The following is a 19,328-nucleotide window of genomic DNA, read 5'->3' on the forward strand; positions in this document are numbered from 1 at the left end:
CAAATCCCACCAGATCTAGCATTTTTTTTCTAGAGGTTCACATTTTCTCTGTAAAAAACAGAAAGATTTGTTTCTAAACCACCTATATACTGAACACACACAAGTTACTTCTCTTTCTCATTTTTAATTCATAATTAGATCTACTCATGACTATACCGAGATCTTCCTTGTACACTTAAAAATGACTGTGCAGAGTAACTACTGGATATACGAAGCATGTTTTGACAGCCCAGGCTTCCACCCTCCTCCACCAAACGAACCAAGCATCAAGTTGGTATGAAAACGCAGTGCTGTGACACTGTATGGGTGCCCGACTGCACAGGTTGAGGTGTGCTAACACCAGCCTCAGACACCCCCCCGACGCGTGAGCTCCCTTCTTTACCACACACCACCTTCTAGGCTGGCGAAGTCCAAGAAAAGGGAGGGCACGCTCTGGCAGAAGACAACCTGAGGACCCAACCCTGAACACCGTTGCACAGCAGACACGGTTCTGGACTACATATGCTAGTGTTCCTGCTCCTGGCTGTGAGCGGGCAGCAGGGTCTGTCCCCGCGTCCCTTCTCCGGCTTAGGACTGGCTCCCCAAGGAGGAGATGCTGCCATTTCTCCAGCCACCCTCCGTGGCTTCATATCCTCTGCCCACGGTGCTCCCCAACACCTGAGCTCCCCGCCTCGGCTCACACCGTTTCTCCCGGTGCCGCACCGGGGGTCCCGCAGCTCCCCGAGGGCCTCTTTAGGAGACCGCCCCCTCCAGGCCGCGCCGCCCCGGGGCTGCTCCGGGGGGCGAAGGGCTGCCGAGCCCTGCCCGCGCGGCGCCAGGCCGGGCCCCGGGGACGGGCAGGGCTCCCGCTGACCGATGCCCGGAGGACTGGGGGGGGAGGGGGTGTCGCCACACGAGGAAGGACCCAGCCCGGCCCCTCCGCCAGCCCCGCTCGCTGCTGCCGGCCCCCCGCGGCGCCCCCGCCCCGCCCCGCCCCGCCGCGGCCCCTAGCAACAAGCCGCCGGCGCCGGCCTCCCCGGCGCGGCCGGGCGGGGGGCGGGCCCTTCCGGTTCATGTCGGAGCTGGGCTCGGCGCGGAGGAAGCCGGGCGGCCATCTTGGCTCGTCCGGGAGCGGCGGAGGGGCGGGGGGCAGGCAGGCAAGCGTCGGGTGGGCAACCCAGCTTCCCCAGCCCGGCCGCGGCCCGCGGGGTGCCGGCCTTCTTGAAGCCTGGGGCGGGCGGGTAGAGGCGGGTCGGAATGCGAGCGGCGGCCCGGTGAAGCGGGGCCGCGGCGGGGGAAGGAGAGAGGAGCCCCCTCGGCAGCGGGCCTGCGCTAGCCGCCGTGCCCCTGCTGCGGCGGAGAGTGGCCGGCGAGAGTAGCCGGGCTGCGCGGCGCCCCGCTGCCGCCTCCTCGCCGCCCGCCCGCCCTGCGTTTCCCTCCCTCGGAGCCGCTCCCTCGCCGCCTCCCTTCCCCCGGCTCCATCCCGCCCCGCTTGATGAGGCGCCCTCCTCCCCGCTGCTGACCCCCGCGGACCCCGGCCTGGCTGTAGGATGAGCCCGGAGGACTCGGAGGGGGCGAGGCCGCTCCGCTCCCTGAGGGGGATCTAGCTCGGGCGTGGGGCGCCGCCGGAGGGTGGGGGGCACCGACGCGACGCCGCCCCCCGCCAGCCACCTCGTCCTTCATGGTGGCTCCCTGCGACCACCATCTCCGAGCAGACGCACAGCCCGGCCCGGGGGCCCGTGTGTGTGTGTGTGCGCGCCGCCGTCGCGGGCAGCGCGGCCGCCCGACTGAAGTAAAATGTCCACTCGGACTCCATTGCCCACGGTGAACGAGCGCGACACCGAGAACGTGAGTACTGCCGGCCGCGGGGGGACCGGCCCGCGCACCCTCCCCCGGCGCCGCTGGCTCTGGGGGCGCCGGCCCGGGGCGCGGCCCGGGGACACCGGGCCCCGGCCAGCCGCGGGGGGGGCTCGCCCTGCGGAAGGCTGTCATTAACCCCTTACCGCTTGTACTGTTCCCAAATTACCGATTCATTTTAAATTAATTATTTTTTAACTCTCCCACAGCATGGTTCGCCCATTTAGTAAGATTTGCAGGCATCCCTCCCCCAAACCCGGTGTCTCCTCTTTAACGCTTTATTCGGGTATCTCTCGGTGGCAAGGATCGGGTTTGTTATGTTGGTAACGGGAAAGAGAAAGGATCCGCGGTGGGGAGGGGGTCCCGGTGGGTTGCTGTCTTCTCCTAATGTGCAAACTTACTGCTAAAAGCAGCCGAATAAACCTCTGGTAAACAGATGGGGATCATTCAGCTTTGGAAGGGGTGGGCTAGGTGACCTAGATAATAGGCATCTTCTCTGCTTAATTTGCAGGGTTCTCGATGATAATGACGCTGTTAGACTAGTCACCTGTTCAGATGACATTAAAAGGGTTTCTTTATTGGAATTATCTTCCAGACAAGGGAGCCTGTTCCTTCCTCCCCCCACCTCCCCCGTCTTTTTTCTTTTTTCCCTTAACAAAGCCAGGGTTTAGGAATTGACATTTTATTTACAAGATTGTGTCCAATGCTGTATTAATAATCGCACAGGTCGTATGCTAAAGGGAGGAAGAAAAAAAAGTAGTCCTACCACATGAGCAGATAGCCACAAACGAAGCTCAGTAGGAGACTCCCTTTCTGCAGATAGGAACTGTATTTCTTTTAAGTTAAAACTTACTTGATCCCGGTGTATCCTGTCTAACCATCTTTCTGCATAGGCTCTGACACGTCCCCAAATGATAAACAGAAGGGAGTTGTCACTCACTGTAGTCTAAAATGAGTCGATCAGTGAACTTTGTATTCAGCTTTCTGTAAAGGCTATCTGATGTTCTTTAGAAGACAGATGCTAAGCTTGACAGAGGAGGCTTTTTTTGCAAGGGCTTCTTATGTTTTGGACTGGCATAAAAAGTGGAAACTTCGGTTAAAGATCAGGAAAAACCGTTGGATTGTTCCAAACCATAAATAGTCCAAGAAAAGTGATGGTAGCCCCACTGTTTAAAACAAGACCAGACAAAGCGTTAGAAAACATGCTGCATGGAACAATTACTGCATTACTAGGGATTTAGATTTTATTGACATAATAGGCACTTCTAACTTCTGTGATCTTTATTTGCTTTAGCACTAGATGCAACCTGCAGGCTAAGGGCTGTATTGAGCAAAAAGCCAGCTAAGCATATTTGGTTGTAAAATCTCAATGAGCTTCCTGCCTTGTGGAAGAAAATAATTAAAATATTATGCAGCCCTTCCTATGCCGTGGGGAGAGTTGAAGTTGTAGCATACTCTAGAAAATACTATACAAAGTTTATTCAGATAATTGTTTTAGTCTATAAGCAAACCTGACTGAGGTTTTCAAGCTCCACGTATATGTGTGGAGGCCACACAGTAAATCATTTCAGAAAGTGTTCAGATCAAGTTCTCTAACGTAATTAATTTAAACTCTACTGTGGATAACTTAACGGTGGAAAGACTTAGTATGTGCTCGAGGAAATACATTATTCACAAGCTGTGTGTTCCAGCACTTGAAGTTAGATTTTTACATGTCTTCCACTTAAGGCACCTTGTTCTCACTTCAAAATATTGGTCTAACACTTCTCTTCAGTAATCTTCATAATTTAACATACAGGGATTGTCTTGCTTGCAGATGAATTGCCTTAGGTTTAGATTAAGGCATATCTTTCAACTGCTGTAATCTGGGCTGGTGACCACAGAAATACCTGTAGGTAGTGATATTGACAGGGAGTGATTAATCCAAGTAATCACCAAATCCATTGAACCAACCCCCTCATTACAATACCGTATCCCTCAAGAAGCTGTCTCTGGTGTTCTGGCTATCAGCTATCTAGAAATTCACCAAAATGCATTCTTTTCAGCCTTGCTTAAAACTAAATTGAAATCTGACATTTAGTCTGTCTGAATTACCCCTACAGCTGTGAATGCCAAGTCTTTTTTTTTTTTTTTAAATACCAAATGTGATGATTTTGATACTTCCAACTAACTGTTCTTCCACCCCAAAGCTGGGTGTGTTGTGTTGGCAGGTAAATTGAGCCCTTGATTCTCTTTCACATAAGAGAAGTCTAATTAGTTAATATTCATAGGACTCTTTGAAGCTCAGGTGGGAAGAGGCTTAAGAGGTGCCAAGGTATTCAGACAGCCTTTGGGCCGTGGTTGTAGACCCCCGTAACGCCTTCGCTCTGCTTGGAAGGTTACCACTGCTGACAAAGGCTTGGCTGGTGTTGAATCTGGTTGAAGCGTGCTGATTATAGCTTATCCATGCCTATACTTGCAGTTTTGAAAATGAAGTTAGCCTCCAGAATGACGGTGAGCGTAAATTATCATTGTCTATGCTTGCAGTTAACCATGTTCAGCGGTTGGCAACTCCTGTTGAATAGGCAAGGTCTAATTGTCAGTACTTGATTTTTTTTTTTTAAGGCAGTGTATACCACTGCTGAAGTGGAAATACTGTCACAGTGACTTTCCCCAAAAGCCACTCACAGCTATCAAGCCTTTAGTGCCTTTGAGATTAAAGAATTTGGCTCCGAGTCACCTGGTTTTGAGAGGAAAGGCATCCCAGATGATCTGTGATCATAGGAACTTCACACTTGGACAGTTGGAAGCTGGCTGTTGGCCTGCGATGAGCTGGCTTCTCACCGCAAAGGTAGAGCAGCTCCTCCCTGGCCATGTCTTGTGCAGTGATGGCTGCCAGCTGCTCAGAGGACAAAAGTGAATGAGAAGATCAGATCTTTTCTGTCTTCTACCGAATTACGTCCTGCATGTGGCAGAAAAAGCAACAGAGGCAGCAGAGACCTCCTTCATCCAAAACTGGGAGACAAGTTAGACACAGACGAAGGACCTGTAGGTGACAGAAGAATGAGTAAACTTGTTTTACTAGTGATGAGGAAGAAGGGAGAGAAGATGGAGGAGGAAAGAGTGTGGAAACACAATGGGAAAGGAAGGTAGGCAGTGGAAAACGAAAGATAAGAGGAGGCACAGAGGAATGTGCATATGGCAGGATGGAGGACCACCAGTGACAGAGAAATAGGAGCAGAAGAAACAAGATTGTGGAGAGTAGGACAAATATTCATTAAAAAAAATTCCCAGAGAGTGGCAAGATGATGGAGAACTGTAGATAGAAACGAGCAAATACAGGTGGTATGGAGGTTGGTAGATACTTTTTTTTTTTAAGAGCATGAAATAGAAAAGAAAAATCTTAGACTAAACAGTTTAATTTGAACCTCTGTGTCGTTGCACAGCTGTGTTTCTGGGGGGGAAAAAAGATAACTGTTTTGAATGTGTTGGTACTGCAGGCCAATCTGAATTAAAAATTTAAGTAATTTGAGGAAAAGCGAGACTAAAAGGTACTCTTATTTCCATGACTGTGCCTAATGTGAAAAATTTGCTATTGAAAAATGCCAGTGATGGCAACTGTGCTTGTACAAGCCTGTACAAAAGGATTCTGTGCAGCAAAAGTATCTTGTTTAATTTTTTTTAATTTAAAAAGGCTTAGTAAAGGCAGGGTTAGGTTCAAAAATGTACTTTTAAGATACTGTGAAGGTTAGTGCAGTACCTCTTGATTTATTACCAATTAGCTATGAAATGCATTAGAGCATTTGCAGACAATATGCAAGCTCACATTATTCTATATATTATTTATCAGTCTTCTCCTATTACAAATAGATCTGTAATTGGAATGCTTTCTTCCATGGTGTGAAATCCTGGGGTTTTTTTTAAAGAAGGGGGTGAGGAGGGAAGCGTGCCTGTGGCCAAGAGTTCTGGTAGATTTTCTTCTACAGGGACCATCTATGTTCTTCCATGTTTTTCACCAGTTGTCATAAATGTTTTGGTTTGAATTAAATTAGGTGAAGGTGGCAAAATAACTTGAAATAAAACATGTTTTAGGAATTCATCTGGGGTGTATTTTTTAATTCCAAATTTTCACAGAGCAGGAAAATGCTTTTTGTGCATTTCTTACTGCCTGGGATACCTGATAGGTCCGGTACTGTGTTTGTACTTAAAAAAATACCTGATCAGGTTGTATGACGTTGCAAGTCACCGACTGTTAGTATTTTCACATTTTGAAGTGAGAGGTTTCCTTCTTCAGCTCTGCTCAACAGCCTGTGCCATGGTGTTTAATCACTTGGTTTCACTGTCAGCTCGAACTGATAGGAGGCTGCTGGGGGCGTCAGCCTTGGCTGCCTCTTCCCACCTGTGGTTTGCGCCGGCACGAATTACTGCGGGGCTGTACGACAAGCCTGGTCAGCTCTCTGATCTGACTGAAATGAACCCTTAAGAAAAGTGGGTTTATCCCCATTCTGTGTGGCTGCAAATACTGACACAGAGCAGAGGATTGGAATGTCCAGTTCAGGCGGGGAAGGCTAGAAATGCTTCTTACTATTTTTGTTTTGGTTTGATTTAAGCCAGTCATAGCACAGCACCCTAGGGCTAAGATAACTTGAGTTGTGCCACAACTACAAACAGAGATACATAACTGCAGTGGTACACCTTTCACAAATTGTGGTGTTCTGCTCCTGGAAACAAACTTCTTTTTTCCTTTTTTATGTTATTTCAGTAACTCAGAAAAACTAAGCTACAGGACCTTACTCCAGAAGTTGTTAAAAAGTCGGACTTTTTCATGTATTTTATTAGCACCACTGCATGCAACTTAAATTGTGGCCTTAGAAATAGCAGTCTGAAAAACAGAACACAACTACAGAAATTACTGAAAGAAAATAAACAAGAGGAAATATGGGGAAATATTAGTAAATTCCATAAATTAGTAAATATTTCCATATTAGTAAATATGGAAATATTAGTACACTAAACTTCGTAGACTTCTTCCTAGGCTTTCTTACCCACTCACCTAATATCCTTACCTGCTTGATTCTCCATTTTAATTCTAGTCCAAAGACATCTTCGTGTTGATGTAAGCGGACAATTCCTGTTGACTACACATCTCAGGTGACTCAAGTCAAAGGAATTCTAAGAGTGGAGGCATTTGTCTCTCCCGATCTCCATTTCATATGATATATAAGTAGCATGTGTCTGCAACTTCCTCTTCTCAGTCAAGTAATGCTGCCTCATGGATGTCAGCCAGATCAAAAATGGAGGTCGTTTGTTTTTTTTTAGGCTCATGGCATATCAAGGTTGGCTCTGCTTAGTGTGGAGATCATCTGCCACTAAAAATCTTTGGAACGTGTGATGAATAGATGCTTACTGCTCTTAAAACATAAACCTGAAAGGTACTGAGTACACCTGTGATAAACACTCCAGTCAGTCTCCTGGATGAAACCCTTGGGTTAAGAATAATTCTTGGCCCGTAAAGCAGCAACTTGTTGAGCTCTGTGTGTGTATATATACATATAAACAAAAATTAACTTTCAAATAAAACTTGTTCCTGCAGGGTTAAAGCCTGAACAAAGTTTTCTATCTGCAAGCTCAACGTGGTCGTTGAAAACCAACTGTGAGGGTTTTTTTTGTTTAGCATGTAATTACTGACAGTGATGATTCTGGAAACAACTTAGTTGGCAGTATTGTTGATGAAGAACAGAATATGGTTGGCTCTTCAGCTATTATTCCCCAGGCTAATGTCAATAAATATCCATTTTAATCAGCAGTAAAGAAACTTTGGCTGGAAAGATATGATGAATGTCAGATCTTGATAATGTGAAGCAACAAAAGAGCTTTTAAAAAGCTTTTCTAACCGGCACCAGACTTATCTTTCTGATTATATAAGCAGGATTTCTTCACTGTTGTGTTGTTCAGTGCTAATCATGGAATTACAGATTCACTCTCTTTCGTATGCTGTATAGAGTATGAACCAAATGATGTCAAATACATCGGCAGAGGCTGTAGTGGTTATACATGGAAAGGACTCCTTAGCTAGACCCTGTATGCCCACGGAGGGGAGCATCCTTCCTTCGCTGAAGGCTGTTAGTGCTTTGCTATGGGCACTCTCCCACTCTGATCTTCAGGGCAGTGGTGCAATTGTCACTAGCTCTTCCCACCTGGGAGTGGAAGAGCTGGTCTGTGGCCAGAATTGTGAGTGTGCAAGTGTTGCTTTGGGTAGCAGTGCTCCCTCTGCCAAGTGAAAGTCTCCTGTATGTCAGTCCATATTGACCGCCTCCATCAGGCTGCCCAGTGTAGGGAGTTGCATTGCTGTGCTCTGTTTGAGCTGTAGCTGCCTTGTCCTGACTGTCACTCCTCGTTTTTTTCCTTTATTTCGCCCTTCCCACTGAGGTTAGGGAGAATTAGGAATGTGTGTCAAGAGGTATAGCCTGTGTGTGCTAAAGACTGTATTTACTCTTCAGGTTCTCCCTTTAAACTGGTTGTTTGACAAATACGACCTGATTAAACTAGCCACTTGTTTTCATAAAGTGTCATACCAGTTAAATGAATGAGTACTATGGTAGGCTGAGAATTGTGTAGTGAATTCTTCACCTCTGGACAATGGAAGCATCCAAATTAGTGTTTTCTCTCCTTTACCAGCTATAATGTATTTCTAGAAGGTCTGTTTGTCTCCCTTGCCGAGTTCTGACCCTCTCAGTTGTTCCAGTTGATCACAGCATTCATAATGGGAGGGCAGTTGCACACTCCAGTGGATAAATCTGCCTTCATGGATTGATAACTTTAGTGCCACATTGGATAGCATTTTCCTTTGTAGAACAGCATTCAAAATTTTGTGAGATGGAAGCCATGGCTGTTCACCCTTAAGATTGATTATGTAGCAAGCTAGTCTAAAAACTGCCTTTTAATTATATGTACTGGAACCAAAGAATTGGTTATGCAAACATCAGCACGGGCATACTGGGTCTGACAAAATCTGCCTTGCTCCATGTCCCGATTTGTGCCCTGGTCAGTGGTAGGAGGGAAGTAAAATCAGGACAAGTACAGGAAATCTTCACCTGATGTCTTCCTATTTTATAATATAGGAAAATAATGCAATATTTTATAATATATGATGACTTAGGGATTCCCAGAGCAGTAACTGGTATATAGACAATTATGGTTGAGTGTTTGCTGTGACACCTCTTGGTAGTTGCCAGAAATGTAAGTCTGTGTTTTGACTTTCCAGTAGAATTCCTTCGTCAGCAGTCGCAGGATGCCCTGCTGTGCTGTTTCATGGATATATCTGCGCAGTAAGACACTACCTCTGTGAATATCCTTAGGGCTAACCTTTTTTCTCTTACACTGAGTAGTATTCAGCAGTCTGTCTGTTCTTAAAGATGTTAATGATAAATGAGAAGTAAAATGCAACACATTGTTAGGAAGTGAAATTTGTCTTCACATGTTTCATTTGAAATATTTTTGTGTTTTTTAAAACTATGATATGTTTCCTGATAAGTTTTTCTATAAATAAGAGTGCTGGTGGGGAGTGCGCAGCCAGAATTTACCATGTATTTATATGTTGTGTGCCTGAGTTAGGGTAATGAAGCAATTTAGTGTCTCAAATGTTCATCATGTCCTGGAATGTTCAGATTATTAACATTGTAAGGGATGGGCTTTAAGTACAGTTTTTTCTTATTATAATTAAAATGCTGAATCAAATGAGGCTATCATGATCGTTACTGGTCTGACAGCTTTCCAAGAAATTCTATAATACCACTTCGTAGTATTTCATACAAAGATGAGGTAACAGTTAAGGTAGTAAACATTCCTAGAGACTTTTGTAAGATTACATTTTATTAGTTCATTTGGCTGATGAGAAAGGTATTTTTCGCTATTGTATAAAATAAATGCTTTAAAAAAACCCGTTGATACCGTTTGTCCTCCCTGTTTTAGAAAGAAAGCTTCCTGCTTACTGTAAATAAACATGGATTTTTGCAGGTCATGGGCATTCTAATTTCTTAATGTTTTTCAGCTCTTCGAATGGATATCAGATTCTCTCTCAGCTGTTGGCACCTTCTTAAGCAGAATAAGAACTTTGATACTAGTCATCCTCTGCCCTGTGTGTTTCTAATGCTCTGAATGTTAAGATATCTCTAATCATACAGATACTGGATAAAGCTAACATCTACCAAAAAGGTTTCAGTTATCTGCACCTTCATACTTCATTTGCTTTTTACTTTCTTTTCTTTTCTTTTTCTTTCTCTTCATGCTAATCATTATCTGGCTATGAAAGGATGTCGGCTCATCATTGGGGGAAGGCTTTTGCGAAAAGGTGGGTTTTGCATTGTGTTCCAAATATAGTTGGTCTTAGGCTCAGTCCCTCCCTCACAGTAAGGTCTCTCACAAATGGAGATGTTTTACTGCATTTCCTTCTGGGTTGAGTAATACCAGGGTGGGGCTGGGGGGAGGGGGAGAATGCTTTTTTTTTTTTTATGAGAGAGGTTGTCTTGTTGGCTTGAAAATTGATAGTTTTTTAGGGAACCCTCCTACTATGTACAAAAAAACCCCCTTTAAAGTATTTAAAAGATTTTGAAATGGAACCTGATGCATGCCAAGATACGGAAGAAAGTGCTGTCTTGTCATGAGTGGATTTCAGGAGACTTTTCTTTTAAAAGAGATGATGACTCTGGCTAGCCTGAAGCCGCACAAAGTACCTGGTCTCCTTGCTTCAGTTCCCCATCTGCAGTATAATGATCTTTCTTTATGTGAAGACAGGTATTTTGGGAAGCCCTCAGCCATGATGAGTGTCATGAACAAGTGTTACCCTTACACAGAATGCATGTCCAGGAGACACAGCTCACCTACCACAATGTATGGAAACTTACTACAAATAAACATATGCTTGTTTTAAGTCTTATGTTTTTAAGACAAACCCCCTTTCTTATTGAAGTCATATAAATGTGGACCTGGGAAAGAAGCCTGAAATTGAATGGAATCTTTGGGGGTCAGGGGGTGAGGGAGGCAAAATTTGTGGAGTTGAGGGTCTGCTTGGGAGAAGACGAATGACCTGCATCTCAACTTAGAGAGCAGAGGATGCTATTACTATTTCCCCGGGCTGAGATTGGAGCTGTTAATCTGTTTGAGGAAACTACCCCAGGAAGTAGCTGAGTACAGCCAAATGCTATACAAGCCAATGTGTGACTTGAACTTTTCCTGGACCATCTATATTTCTGCTTTTTGCCTACACCATTTAGCTTCCCATCTACCTATCATGGCTTCTTGAAAATGATTTGGGTGGGAGAAACACTTTTACTCAGTTTTGATTTATGCCTTTTAGTACTGTATGCTACCAGCCCTCCTCTTCATTTCCATAAGCAAAAGAAAATCCATGTTGAAACTGGGAAGCTGTTTTCTGCGGTTTTTAGAAAGCTTGTGTTCTGTTCCATATAATAATCTTGTATTTGACAGAGGAAGGAGTTGCTGATAGATTGACTTATGTGAAGTGAAATAAAGTCCAAATTAGATATGGTTGCAAATGGACAGATTTCTCCAGAGCGAAACACAGCTATGAGCAAGTCAGTTGGAGAGAATTGAACTGCTCAGGAACACACAGCTTGATATTCAAAAACCACAGCTGAAAAAGGTCATATTCTTGAAAAGAAATTATCTGGGGTAGGGTGGAAATGCAAATCTCCATACAAGGAGATTGTGTTAAATTTATCAATGCTAGTCCAAATAAGTTCACAGCTGTTAATTCCTCCCTTTAAGTGCAAAGCTAGAAAGCATGAAAAAAATGATAGGACACAAAAAGTCATTCCTCAGCAGAGGACAGTGAAGCTCTCAAGATACGTTAACTGGGGTGGTTTACTATGTGGAATAAAATTTGTTAGTACAACAGAATCTTTCTTCTACCTAATATTATTTATATAAAGTAGGATATGAGTAAGATCAGTTCTGAATAACCTTTACACAGGTTCTCTGGTTTGGGAATACGTGGTACCTGATGCCCACATCTCAGCTGCCTCATAAGCTAGCTCAGGTCTAACACAGTTTATTAGTTCAAGCACAAGACCGCACAGATGCAGATACTCTGTTTTCAGAGTCAGCTGTGTGGTTCAAAAGCAACCTACCTGTTGAATCTGTCTGCTGGAGAGCCTAAGGTAGTAAGTCCTGCTTGGAGGCAGGCTGGCTCTTGCTGAAGCCAGCTTGTGCGCCTGTGCCATGTGCCCAGGTGTGAAAGGGCTATAGTCTACATAGTTCTGATACACTTCTTTTTCCGAGGTAAGTGATCAACTCAGTGTAGTGCAACGTAAGTAGTACAGCTGTATTCCTGGGATGCTGTACTTGAACTAAAAGTGAGCCTTCCTCTGATATATCCAAGAAATATCCTCACAGCCCTGTACAGAACATCTCAATCCCTGGTCACTGGGGGTAGCAATGTAGGAGGATGTTAGCATCTAGCATCAGCAGTTGCTGCTTTTTTCTAGCTGGTCTGAATAACTTGACACTAGAAGGTACCAAAGGAGCTGACAGAGAAGTTCTCTGCATTGTGTGCGGCAAGGTTTGTTAGAAGTCAAAGTTTAGGGAAGTATAGAGGATTGGCATTGCTGTGCCAGCATAAACAGGGGTAGATAAGATGGCCTGAGCAACCAGCACTAGCCTGGCATTAAGGGCATGCAAAATAGTGAAATTGTTGATACAGGATTTCACTGGCTTTAGTAGTTCCTTCAGCTGGGCGACTGCTCTTGTCCTTCCTCTCCTTGAGAATTATTGATTGATAAACACGTACCCGTTGTTATAGGTCTTGAGATATTACTGAGAACAATGAATTGTTATCAAGCATTGAATTTTTACTGGATCTTGTTATGGGTGTACTTGTTCCTGTGCCAGTTATTAGTGGTTTGGAAGAAATGTATACTACTGCTCCTGAAAACTAGGATAAAGATTGCTAGAATATTAAATAGGGCAGGATGGGCCTATCAGGAACACTTAATGGCCTGCATGTAAGGAAACTCGGCATTTCACTTCAGCCAAATGTGAGATCACACATGTAAGGAACCAGGAATGAGAGTCATTATGTGTGGTAAGGGAATGGGAAGCAGTAATTCTTAAAAAGAGTTAGGGTCAGTGTCAGGTGGTCAGATACAGATGGTGGTCTGCCAAGAAGGCTAGTTCTGTCCATGTAAAGTCAGTGGAGCGTTGAACAGAAGATGCAGTCTCTGTGTTTAGTCTTAATGCACCTACTATTGGTATGGCATGTCCAGTTCTAGCATGAGCCCCACAAAAAGATGTTGGAAAAATAGGAGAGGGTTCTGAAAAGAACTACAAGAAATGTTTCCTTGTCTTTAATAATTCTTACAGCAGCCTGTTTAGGGAGCTCAATATATATATATAACTTATTAAAGTGAGGGGGTAATGTGATCATAGTAATTAAGTACCTATATGGGAAGTACAAATCTGGTGACAATGCAGTAGCCAGGCAGTAAGGAGAAGCTAAAGCCAGATTGATACTAAAACATTATATGCACCACAGTGTGCGTTTGTTGTTTTTTTTAATAGTAACTATTGAAACAATTTTCCAAGAGTTGCCGTAGACTTCTATCAGTAGTATTTATTAAATGAAATGAATGTGTTTTTAAAAATAATTTGATCACAGCTGTTGCACTCAAATTAAGAAACCAAGGAACTTAAGATGCCAGAGTATATGGTCACAAGGTTACATCAGGTTATTAAATAGAGTGTGAAACTTGCCAAGTGTCATGCAAGCATGGATTTGTTCATTTGTGCCGGTACCGTCGTTGTTAGCTCTTGAGTTATGATCTCACATCCTTATGCTACAGTGATTTTCAGACTGAGTGTTGCTGTATGTCAGGCTTTTGGTTGTCCCCTCTGGGTTTCAGCAAGAGTAGTAGTAGAAGAGCAAGATCTGGGATTTCTGGTATGACTGTGAATTTAGCGTGTCATCTTCTGTGTAGCCAGACATTTGCCCCACATTTGCAGACTACTGAGCATTTCTAACTGGTACTTTTAGTGAAGTTCTGTATAGACCTCAACCATGAGTTGAGAACTAAGGGACATGAGGGGACCTGCTCTTTCAAACAGGCTGTCAGGAAATGAAAAAATACTTTACTGTTACCTTAACCATGTGAACTAATGAGTAAAGACTATTATAGGTATGATATATACCCATTGATTTTTACAATTAATAGCTGTTCAGGCAAACAGTGAAAGGGACTTAACAGATTGCAGACAGTATCTCAGATCTCTGTAACTGGTGCTCAGCCTATTAATATCCAAGGTTTCTATACATTAGGTAAGATTTCTTCCCTTGTTCTCCAGGCCATCCTGGCTGTTTTCAGTTATGAGGTTTTGTAGGAACAGGAGTCTAGTACAAGAGAAAAAAAAACCCTTTTATTATAACATGTAGTATTAAACTGCCCAATGAGGGTGAACGTTTTACTGTGTACTTTTGGAAAAGCTTTGTTCGTGTCTCCTTTCCAAAGGCTTTCCTGCTCTAGTTAGGCACAGTAATGCAAAGGGGAAATAATATCAAGCACCTCCATGTTCCATAACTGATTTGGCAGTCCACATAGGTTACTTAAAAATGCTCAACTATTGCTGCAGTTCAAGTGATGTTCCACTTGGTCTTTACCAGAGGATGAAATGGATATTGTGTTATGAACTGGCAACCTCTTTATTGTCCTCATCAGAGCAGAGTTCAGTGTGAATCTGAAGTTTGAGTTGGATTCTTTGAAGGTTTCTTCAAAGGAGTTGCTAATCTTTTTGAATGTTGTTGTATGCTTCTTATCATTGATGTGTTTTGTCTTTATTTCTCAGCCTTATCTGTGTATGTTTTTATTGCAGCACACGTCCCATGGAGACGGACGGCAGGAAGTTTCCTCTCGAACTGGGCGCTCTGGAGCTCGCTGCAGGAACTCTATAGCTTCCTGCGCAGATGAGCAGCCGCATATTGGAAATTACAGACTCCTTAAAACGATTGGAAAGGGGAATTTTGCAAAAGTAAAACTGGCAAGGCACATCCTAACTGGCAGAGAGGTAAAGTGGTATGGGTGTAAACAGTAGTGAATTGCAGTAGGTGTGAAGGTTCTCTTAGAATAGCATTGTCTAAGTCTGTGAATATTTAGCACATTTTACTACAGATACTGCCCCACTGATGTAGAAAAAAATAGAAGTGGAAAACTTTATTTTTTTTAGTAATGATTACAGAACAATTTCTCTTGAAAATGGTCTCTTAAATTTGTATTTTTGACAAGTCCTTGTCCAACAATTGTATTCAAGTTTGCTACTAGAATTCTCTGCTAAATCCTCCACTCCCAAAAAGGGGCTCAATATATAGCAATTAAGCTTGCTGGAAAGACTGCCTCTTGGTGTCTCTATACTGCACAGCACAGGGCTGTATTGGAGGGGAAGTCAGGAATGAGAACTAATACATCTTCTTGATTATGGTCTGAGTAGCCCAAACGTGGTATTTTCTTGCCAAAGCAATGTATCTCCCAGGAGTTCTGCTAGTGTCTGCAGTGCTGGGCAGCCTTGGGAAGACATTCCAGTTTGTTCCGAGACGGTTTGTGTGTCTTGCTCAGTGTTGTGTGGTGTAGGCAAACTTTCTCTTGTATCTCTTCATAGTGTCTAACTCAGCTCCATAATTAGTTTCTGCATGCCATTGCAATGTAATTAATAACTTGCACTTAATGATGGTTCTGATTTGGTGAGCTGTAGTCCTGTTTGCTTGTTACAAGCTGTTTTATTAATAGCAACTCTACGTACTGAAAGGGGGAGGAACACCTTGTTGACCTTTTCTTGCCAAACCTGTCTAATGAAGTAAATGTTTGCTGATACTGGCAAGGACTTTTAAAGAAAGCTATGTGGCTGACTGCAGCACTTTAAGGGAATTTCTTTTTTTCTGAGCTAATACGGAGTTCAGTAGCACTAGGAGGAACAGAGGGGACATCATTTTGCAAGAGTTGTTGGGAGGGATTTTTTTTTTTTAAGCTGACAGTTCTGGTGATCAGCAGTTGTCTTCTGGTGGTACAGTTAGTGCTCGTTTGTAGACAAAGTTTTTGGTTAATTGCTTTCCACTTGAGTTCCCTCCTCTTCTTCCTGATACTTAACACAGGAAATGCAAATACTTGGTTAGTATTTCTTTGCTATTATTACAGGTATAGGATTTGGAAATAGGTATCGTGTCACACATTGCTTTGCAAAAATCGAAGTACCTTTTCTTTTACTTGCACGTAACTGTGTGTTGACCTCTGGTTCATTATTTTTGTTTGAAATTTCAACAAATAAAGTGACAGTGTAAAATCTTTGGCCAAATTTGGAAAGATTTAAGTAGCACGTTTCTTCAACTCTCATGAAATAGATGTCATTCAATCAATTCAGAGCATAAATATTTTACAGGACATGCCCATTGATCCTGCTTACCTAGAATGAGTGGCCTTCCTTTGAAGGGAACGATTAAGCTAGTTTTATAGGAATATCTTGAAGGTATTTTAAACTTTTTTTTTCTTTGTATGAGAGATGACTAAAAGTTTCTCTTTGCTAGGTGAACTGTACAGCATTGATAATAATTACATATTTTAGATGTGTATGACTAGAATTGATCACAATATTCTGGATAACAATTTCCCCAGTGTCATTAATTTACCCTTGCCCTTACAGAAGTATTTATCTGATCCATCTTTAGATTGTACTAACCTTTTTCATGGCTGTCACATTGATGTTTTTTGGTTGTGATTGGCAACAGCACCTTGTACTTTGTTGAATCTTGCTTTCTTTGTTAACTCATCTCCAAGGTTGTTTATATCAGTTTTCCATTGTATTTGATGGTGCCTCTTAACTCCTTCAACAGACTTAATCATTATGGTTTGACTTCTGTGCCAAGGCCACTGATACAGATATTAAACAAGATTGGTCCCAAGTCTTGTCCCTGAAAAACTCTTACTCATTAATTTCCAACCTGATATCTCTTTAGCCATTTTTTTTAATTAAGCTGAAATGTGCACAGAGCTTTTTTATCTAGTTCAATAATTTCCATGCATCCTCCTAGATGAGGCTTTATAGTAGTCCAGATAGTCATATCTTGTGTGTTTCCATAGGGCACAATTAACTGTAGGAAAATATGTTGCATTTAACCCTTCTGTCTGTTTCCCTATTTTTTCCCTGCAAGTTTCGAGCTCGACTTTTGTGGTAAATGGCTCTACTAGGAAAAAGGAAAAAAGTCAAGTCTGATAATTTCTAAACCTGTGCTGCCATTTTGTTCTTGATAGATGTTAGAAATCTGTGCTAGAAGAATGTTTGTTTGTTTTTTTTCTTTTTCCTTTAAACCTGCCACTCTTAAGAATTCCAGGATAATGTTCTTAGTCTGGCCTCAGCCAGACGGCACTCATCTTCCTGAATTTGTGATTTCCTGCTTTACACACTCATTCCTGCTGGCTGTCCTGTCTTTGTTCCTATTCTTTTTTCCATCTTATGTACCAAAACCTAAAATAAAATGCTTAGTTTTGGGAGCCACACTTAAATGAGTTTTCATCTCTACTGAATCCTCACTGTATTTGAACCCTACTTATTTTCTCCTTGTTGTCTATGTGGCTATTCTTAATGTCCTTTTAAGTGTCCACTTCGGTTTCACTTTATGGCAATTCCTTCTTTATATCTCTGCGCTGATTAACTTCTAAATCATGCAGCAGATCAGCATTTTTCTGTCACTTCTTGAGGAGGGTATGTTTGTTCAAGCATTCTTCTAGGGTAGTTGCTCATCTCCTTACATCTGGAGTCCTTCCCTGTGAATTTTCCTGTTGCTTGAGATACAGCTTTCATGTTTCCAACTGGAGTAAGTTCCAGGACATTTTCATTTCCATCTTTAGTGTGTCTGCAGGATGTATGATGAGAGCCCAGCCTCAAATTACGGAGAGGGAGAAATGTTTAGCCCTTCAGGGGGTGATCAGAACATCAGCCTAACTTGAGGGGGTTGAATTGACCTGCCAAGGAGTGCGTGGTCTTCTGCTCACTGCAGAGGTATGGAGGGAGGGTTAGCTTCACTGCACTAGAGCTGGGTTTGGAAACACACTCGACTTCAAGATCCTCTGTCTAGGAGAGTATTATTTGTAGTCTGTCTGCCCTTTTGAAACCAAGAATCTTCACTGTGAATCTGCTTTGGTTAATTCTTTGACTTCAAGCCATGTATTTTCTGTTGTAATTTTTCAAAGGTTATTTCCTCTGACAAGTTTTCCATACTTGCCAAAATTAATCTAAAAGATAAAACTACCTTTTACTGTTACTGAGGTGGTTGGAATTGCAGCCAAAAATACATGGATCCTTCTGTTTGTTAAAGGCATGTGTTCAGTTAATAGTCAGGAAGTTGAAGTTTCCTAGTGAGACAGGATTCTTTCAGGATCCAAGTCTGACTCCAAGGAATCTATTGTCATCTTTCTGTTCTTCCCTTGGAAAAAGTGAAATTTAAGAGGGAGAAAATATTCTGAGTGGTAGCACTTTGGCCAATTTGCTCAGTGTCTCAACTTCTGATTGCTTTAACTCCCTCATTCAAGTCACGTAGGAGGAGTGTTTTAAGTCATATTATTGTGAATGGTGAAAGCAAAGTTAACTTTAATTCCACTAACGATCTCACAAGAATATCATGGCTGATGCAGTGGTGTAATGGTGTAGGTGGACTTGCATTCCTCCAACATTGGCCATAGCACACGATACTTGAAACCGTTCCAGATTCACTTTGTGTAAAGAGAGCAAAGTTTCTGCTTTGGAAGGCAATTTGATGCTTTATTAATTATGCCTAGTAAAATGGAGGATTTTCTTTCTCAGGCTTGTCAGAACTATTCTTGAGGGCAGGCTCCCTTTGCCTGTGATTTGGAGACCTTATCAAGGCACCTGAAATTGCTCCCTGTTCTGATGATGGGTTCAAGCTCTCAAAGTCAGTGTTAACACATTGTACACTCAGTGTTCACGTGGATAGGAATTCTCTAAATTCATCCTGCCTTTAAGGCTATAATTAGTGCACTGAACAGGCCTGTGAGCCTGCCTTTCAGAAAACTGAGGTGTGTACCTTCCCTGTATCTCCAGGGCTGAATTTGTTTGCCAGTGTCAGAGACCTTTCTGATCATCTGGCACCAATGCACAGTGTGAGAGGTGAGCTGTGTTGCAGAAACCCAATACCTTAAGACTTCATGGGTTGAAACAAGTTTGTCTTTCAAAGATTGACCAGAGTGGTACAGCTCAGAACACAAATGCAACTTTTTCTGAGTGGAATGCACAGCCATATTCTGTGGCACGGGTAGTCTTGGGACACCAGTTGACTTTCAGATAACATTATCTGCTGTTGACAAAGGCAGTGGTCACTCTACATCCAGCATGGATTTATAAGAGATTGCAGGAACTGAGTAACTTTGTTACCTTGGTGACAATAGTTCAACAGGCGTACAGGTAGAGATAAAAATCTTTCTTGGTTTTGTACACAGCTGCTA

At 42.9% G+C, this 19,328-nt stretch overlaps 1 protein-coding gene across 14 annotated transcripts in view; it reads left to right on the plus strand.

Moving 5' to 3' along the window:
- Positions 1-1,138: 1,138 nt before the first annotated feature.
- The window catches only part of MARK3 (microtubule affinity regulating kinase 3), a 65,118-nt gene continuing 46,928 nt past the window's right edge, over positions 1,139-19,328 (plus strand). For 4 of the 14 annotated variants that reach the window (XM_076345507.1, XM_076345510.1, XM_076345508.1 and 1 more), the window contains exons 1-3: positions 1,139-1,827; positions 10,127-10,165; positions 14,698-14,889. In XM_076345507.1, the coding sequence (XP_076201622.1) occupies positions 1,777-1,827; positions 10,127-10,165; positions 14,698-14,889 (282 nt within the window). In that variant the 5' untranslated portion in view covers positions 1,139-1,776. Of the gene's footprint in view, positions 1,828-10,126; positions 10,166-10,652; positions 10,705-14,697; positions 14,890-19,328 lie in introns of those variants that run through there. The other 10 variants (XM_076345513.1, XM_076345517.1, XM_076345514.1 and 7 more) reach the window with 5 other exon arrangements.

This window comes from Aptenodytes patagonicus, chromosome 7, assembly GCF_965638725.1.
Source record: "Aptenodytes patagonicus chromosome 7, bAptPat1.pri.cur, whole genome shotgun sequence".
In the NCBI taxonomy this organism is placed as follows: domain Eukaryota; kingdom Metazoa; phylum Chordata; class Aves; order Sphenisciformes; family Spheniscidae; genus Aptenodytes; species Aptenodytes patagonicus.